The sequence below is a fragment of the Pseudopodoces humilis genome, chromosome 8 (genome assembly GCF_049639895.1).
Source record: "Pseudopodoces humilis isolate 2021_Gansu_Grassland_sample_001 chromosome 8, ASM4963989v1, whole genome shotgun sequence".
NCBI lineage: Eukaryota > Metazoa > Chordata > Aves > Passeriformes > Paridae > Pseudopodoces > Pseudopodoces humilis.
In genome coordinates this window covers 33,635,402-33,642,020 of record NC_142207.1, presented here as the reverse complement: position 1 = coordinate 33,642,020, position 6,619 = coordinate 33,635,402, and the positions used below count along the sequence as shown (strand labels likewise).

Sequence of the window (6,619 nt, the reverse complement as noted above, 5' to 3'; positions counted from 1 at the left end):
TTCCTTTCCTTTCCTTTCCTTTCCTTTCCTTTCCTTTCCTTTCCTTTCCTTTCCTTTCCTTTCCTTTCCTTTCCTTTCCTTTCCTTTCCTTTCCTTTCCTTTCCTTTCCTTTCCTTTCCTTTCCTTTCCTTTCCTTTCCTTTCCTTTCCTTTCCTTTCCTTTCCTTTCCTTTCCTTTCCTTTCCTTTCCTTTCCCCCTTTATTACAAAGGGATACATATATATACATATATACAGAGTTATAAATACAGATATGCATATACATATATACAGAGAGATAAAGCACAAATAGACTTTTAAACCTTGAGAGTGCAAAATACACATGGTATGTGGGGGAAGGAAAAGAAAATGCCTTAAAGGCAGTTGGCAACATCCAGTCCAGGAGATCCAGCAACCTGCAAGGCTCATTTCTCTGCTCACAGCCAGGAGCTCTTTCAGATCACAGAGTCATTTCTTCTTGGTTCTTTCCTAGGACTGTCACAAACCTGACTTTGTCTGTTTTAAATGGCCTCAGAGCAAAGAGGTTTCCTGAAGTTTTTCCCAATGTTTTTTCTTTTACTTATATAAAGAATACACTTTCACCCTGCCGTGTTTTAAGAGCTCTATCAGGAAAGGACTAAGTTGTCCAATCTCTTACATCCTTTTCTTTTTGCTTTCACCAAGCCAAACTATCCCAGCTTTGCTACTAACCTGTGCAGGGGCTGCCTGAGCATTCCCCAGGTGATTTAAGGGGTGCTCAATTCAGAAGAGTAAAGCCAGGAAAGGTGATCAAGTGGAGAAAGAGCCTGACTTCAATATTCAACAGTGTCTCCTGGGAAATCAAGCTTCCAGAGCTTCCCATCACTCAGCACACTTGGAGAGCTATCCTCCAAACCCTGCTCAGAAGATTGACTACTGAGGAAAAAAACCCACTGTTACTAAAAATTAGTTCCCTTTATATTTCATCATGGCTCTTGTCACCATTTCTTGTGCTTATCTCAAAAGTTGTGCTTTGTACTGTCTCTTAAACCTTCATTAATCTCTTTTATCAGCTCTCTTTTAAGACAGTAAAAAAGAGTAAAATTATTTGAGTGCTTGTAGATTAGGATATTTCTTAACTGTGAACAGCCTCCTCTTTCATCTGTCATTGTCAGCCTCCCCAAGATTAATAAGAAAAAGACATTTGTAAGAGAGAATCTCTTGAGCACAGAGATGAGCTTGGTACAAAGGATACTAATTGTAACTTTTTTTTAGCTCTGCATTGATCCCAACAGCTGTAGATACTTAAAAATCTTTTCCTACATTGTCCGCACAAAAAAAGAAAGGCATAGAGAGAAAAAAAATCCAGCCAAGCATCACTGATGGCCTGAAGTAAGCTGGGGGATGATTTCTTGATTCCTTCTGACCATGACAGAGCTTGGATTTTCATCTTGCATCAGTCAGAGCAACGGGGAGGGAGGGAAAGAGACAGCAAAAGGAGAAGGAGCAAAGGCAGCTCAGGGGATGGTGTATGTACAGATGGGTCTGAGTGAGAAAGGACATTCCTGTCACCTGCTCCCAGTGTGCATTCAGCCCTGCTGTGTTTTTCTACAGGATTCCACTTGTATGAGAGCCTGGGGACACCAAAGAAGCTGTGGATTAAGCACCTGCAGCTGCTGCAGCAACAGGAATGTATATAATACAAGTATACATAATACACCCACACTGACAGCTAACTGGAACAGGAGCACTGCTTAACAAAGCTGAATTAATAGCAAAGTCCTCCCGTTTTTCCAGAACTGGCAGCCCCTTTTTAAAAGTTCCCATCTCTCCAATATTTTCCCACTGCTCTATCCTCTGTCTCCTCACTTGTATTTCACATGTCCTGGGGGGATCGTGGCTTCTCCCTTCCCTAGCATGCACACAGCTGAAGGTGTTCTCCTGCTGCTCTTTTCCCAGCACCTCCTCACCTCTGAGGCATTCCAGCAGCTCTGCACTAAATGATGTGCTCACTGTCACTGGTTTCCTAACAGACCAGTGTTCTTTAAAAATACTTTTTTTTCAAAAAAAAGAAGGGCAGGATCCTGCCCATGCAGAATTTAAGAATGAGTAGCTGTCACAATCTGGGCATTTATTTCCTTTTCAACTCGTAAGATGAGTGGCAGAATAAAAGAAGAACAAGAGAATACAGATGTTTTAAGATATTGCTTTTTTCTCTACTAGAGGTGAAAGCAGGGTGGGTGGATGTGAGATGACACCAGCTGTTAATGTGATTTTTGTGACTGAAAAAATATGTGCCTTTAGGAGTGCTGCTTCATTAACCACCATTAGTCACCCATTTCACAACTGGATGGGTGAACAATTGATGCCTTTGGGCTCTCCTGGAGTTTTGGTTGGCTTGGGGGTTTTTGTTGTTGTTGTTGTGAGTTTTTTTAGTAACTTATCTACTCTAGAAGTGCAATGCTCTCCCTGTGCACAGCAGGCAGGGTTGTGTTCATCACAAAAGGTAGTACTGAAGAAATACCATGGAAAGAGCACTTGACATGGCAGGCAGAAAGAAAGTCTGGCTCAAAATTTGGGAGGGGGTAAAGCACTGCAACACTTCCACTTCATTTTCAAAGGATTTGATTTTAATGCCCACAATCACGGCACAAAGTGTTGGACAGCAACACATGGAAATCTTTGGGGAGTTCTCCCCTTTTGAAGCCAGAAACAAGGCTGAGAAAGAGTCTTTATGATATACCTGAATTCACAATATTGAATGAGAATGTAAAAAATAGTAACGATAATAGCCTGAAGGACTGAGCAGAACTTGGAAGCAATTCTAGGGCGCACACATGCAGCCTTCTTCTCCCATCAAATCTGCAGGCTGGAAAAGACCAAGCAAAAGCAAAATACATGGAAAGGTGGTTAGGTGGATGATCTGAAATCCCCTCTCTTTTGAGGCACCAGAAGCAGTAAGATTGCAGACTGGAGAGACTTCTATGCAGTGTTTCCATTGTCAGTCTGTCTGTAGTGGAAGAGACTCCTCGAGTCCAATTTTCCAGAGTATTTGAGAGCTTCAGCAAAAAGCTTTGTCACCTGTCAATGCAAAGCAGAGGAGGACTGAGCATTGCAAAGGCTGCATGACAGAGCAGGCTCCACACTTCTGCTCTGTCACCCTGAAACTTCCTGCTGCAGGTCCAGCCCTTGAGCTCATCCAAATCAATAGCAATTTCAAGGTGACTGTGCACAGGAGCTGTCTCCACACACTGGAGCCCGTGTGTCCAGTTGTAGATGCGTTTCCTTTGCAAGACAGCTCTATCCCATCAGAGCTGCTGTTTCCACTACAGCCCAATTGTAAAGAAAAGCAGGGTTGCTTTCCTCTCTCAAACCCAGGGATTAAAACTCTACAATCCAAACAGTTCAGTGAAAGGCGTCAAGCAGGTGTGGTAATAAATTTTGGATGGGGACCCTTGTTGTGGTTGTCAGAATATGTTTTGCTAGTAGGCAAAGGATGCATCCTCAATTCCCCATTCCTGCTAACCATGTCTGCCCATTATCCTGTGAACCTTCAGCTTGTTGTGCTCCCTGCCCTCCACTCACTCCAATCACAGCAGAAGATTTTGAACAGAAGATTTTGGACACCAGTTCAAGTCACTGGGTTCCATGTCAGTGTCCATCCAAATCAGTGGGAGTCTGGCTGCTGTGCTTCATCAGAAGCAGGTGAGGGTCTCTTGTGACAGTCAGAGCCACTTGCAAAGGAAGGCAAGGTACTGCTGGCAGCAGGAGCCCCACTTTACAGTACCTGGTCCCTATCAGTGTGTGAAAGAGGTTTGTCAGGAGCTACAAATCCTTTAATGACTGGCAGCTGGGACTACAACAGGACAGGCAACAATTCCACTTGGATAGCACTTCTGAACTGGACTGCCCCAGGGATCATTCAAGAAAGCACAGCTACCTCCTGCTGTAAGGCTTAAGCACAATACCAAGATAAAATTACACTAAAAATCACTTCCCATGCCTAATTTAAAGATGTTACACCTAAACCTGTGTGAGACATTTGTTCTGAAGTGAAAATGATGCAGCAACAATTTCAGCAGCACAGTGCAGGACTCAGAACTTGAGAATTTGTATTTCTTCATTTGGTTTGACTTGGTTTGGTTTTGTTTTACTCAGAGCAATGTAATTTTATATAGTAGCAGAAAGAAAATATATTTAAACCACTGGGTTGTCATGATTTTCAGATGCATTATTTGTCAGAGATAACGAGGCTGCAAACACTGGACTCTATGGTCACGTAGGGCTTGGAAGCTCTTACGTGTAAGAGGAGAAAGAACAATATGGGAAGTACCTGGAAGTTAGTGAGCAGAGCAATCCCACTGTCAATGGCCATCCTCCGGATCACATAATTATCATGGACAAACCTGCTGTTGCTGTTGGGCAGGTTAATCACCAGATCTATTTTGCCATCCCTCACCAGCCTGAAGAGACAATGCACAAGGCAGTATGAGTATGACAGCGTGTCCTTCCTCATAAAAACCTCATAAAAATGAATAGCACGGGCAAGCAGCTAAACAATGCTGAAAAGTGTCATTTGAGCTCAGTCTTTGCTCAAGAAACAAGGGTTGGGGGGTTCAGACATTAAGCTTTATTCAGGATTTTGGAGTTACTTCTAGTCAGCAGTGCAAAGCAAAATTCAGCCTTGATACAGCTCAGCACAACTCTGTTAAAGGCATGGCTGACTGTCACTAAAAGGCTAAATATTCAGATTTCATGTATCCTTGTGTGAAAATATAACATGGAATAATACATCTAAGCCATATGAAACAGGGCTGTTCCCATGAGATATTCATTAAGCTGAAACCTCCCTGCTGTGGAAATTCCTGACACAAACTTTTGGATTTAATTCAAAGCCCCATTAAATCCCTACCACTGATCTCAACAGGACCAGCAATTTTCCCCCTGGATTTGCTGTTCAGCACTGCAAACACAAAGTTGATGAAGTGAGTGTCTCTCTCACCTGCCCACTGAAGGGAGGGTCAGACTTTGGCTCTCTTGTGATGGCCACGCCACAGGATTTGCTGGGATGCCGTTAGCATTGAGCCAGGCTGAGGTTGCTTCTGTGGCATAAAGCTGTCCCAAGGGAAAAAAGAGGTTATTTACTATGTGCTTTAACACCAAAACAGTTCACTGAGCTCGTGTGGGCCTGACCCAACACACAGCTTTGTTGTCAGAGCTGATTTTGGAGGGTATTTTTCATAAAAAGGTGTCTCTTCATATACACAGAGAACAGAACGACCTTCCCATCTTTCTGTTATCTGTGATTTCCTGATGGACAACAGCCAATGAATGGCAGTAGCACTTCCAGAAGCAGTGAAGTGGCTTAGGAAAACTTAAATCTCTGTGACTTTCAATAGGGCTTAAGTTTAATCATTTGTCATTTTTATTTTGCCATGTTTATTTTCTTTTTCATGCCTGGCATTCCTCTTTTCTCTACCTCCAAAGAAACTCCAACGTTCCTGTAGCAGGCTGAGGATCTTTGAGATTTTGAAAGCTCTCTAGCTTTAACTAAGTGGAACCACCTACCTTGAAGCCTTGCTCATGCAGCAGTTCTGCTACACTGAGGAATCTGGGGCGGAAGGACTTCTGAAAAAGGAAATTTTTCAGATGTAGCACCAAAGGTAGGATTTGGAACTGTACATTTTTGGGCAACGTGAAGCTCCTCCACACTGTGCTAAGAGGCAAATACACCTTTCAGTGCTGAGTGTGTGCACAGAAATGTCACATGTGCATGTACAGCACCATTCCCAAGCTATCTGGATCCTGAAGCCCAAGTCACTCTGGGCTAAGACGTGTTTTGTTACACCAGAGTAAGTGTTCCCACACAGAGTCAGACTGCAACCACTAACATTTACTACTGTATATTAAATATCTGGGCAGCTGCCTTCTCAAATACACCAACCAGAGTCTCCTCAGTTCTTAACTAAATATATTTTCAATCTTTGCTGCAATATTTGCTTTCTCTTCTGGCAGATGGCATATATGGACAGGCTCCAGGCTGCCTTTGAATGCTTGGTTTGCACATTCACACAAATAAGAGTTTGTCCATGTGTGAGTTCCTTTCTAAGTCCTGTGGGCATGTGGAAATGGAGTCAGGAGACTGGGATGCCATGTTCCCTTGAGGACCTGAATGCCTGACTTACAGCACCTTTGGAAGATTGTCTTATAATGCATATCCAGGTTCAACACCATTTAGAAAGATAAGGAAACCTCCTGTAGACATCTGCACTTCAACAGTGAGAGAAAGTATCAGCCTAAGTGTCTTGGGGATGTTGAAGGTACAGCAGTGCAAATATGAGATGAAACACATGCCCTTCTCACTGCCAAGGCAAGCCAAACCTTGCTTTCAACCTTAGCCTGGTCTGGTGTTATGCACATTTGCAAGTAAGATTATTACAAGCTCCCTTGTTCCTGACGGAGCTACTGATAGCTTAACCTTTATGGATGAGAGAGCAATATCCTGAAGGGTCAACAATTTCCTAGGAAGAAAAGGACTAAACAGAGTTGTTTTGGCTTTTTTTCTGAGCACTCAATCTGAAAGCCATCTCGTTCTGAACATTAGCTGGGAAATATAAATATACAATGTGACAGGATTGGCAGCTTCCCAGTCAGAGAGAATGG

General features: G+C 43.0%; 1 protein-coding gene across 4 annotated transcripts in view; it reads right to left on the bottom strand.

Moving 5' to 3' along the window:
- Positions 1 to 2,564: 2,564 nt before the first annotated feature.
- Positions 2,565 to 6,619, bottom strand: part of CPS1 (carbamoyl-phosphate synthase 1) — a 77,640-nt gene continuing 73,585 nt past the window's right edge. For 3 of the 4 annotated variants that reach the window (XM_005528888.2, XM_088058876.1, XM_088058875.1), the window contains 4 exons: positions 5,525 to 5,584; positions 4,959 to 5,071; positions 4,290 to 4,419; positions 2,565 to 3,037 (listed from right to left, as the gene is read on the bottom strand). In XM_005528888.2, the coding sequence (XP_005528945.2) occupies positions 2,939 to 3,037; positions 4,290 to 4,419; positions 4,959 to 5,071; positions 5,525 to 5,584 (402 nt within the window). In that variant the 3' untranslated portion in view covers positions 2,565 to 2,938. The remainder of the gene's footprint in view (positions 3,038 to 4,289; positions 4,420 to 4,958; positions 5,072 to 5,524; positions 5,585 to 6,619) is intronic. The other variant, XM_088058874.1, reaches the window with a different exon arrangement.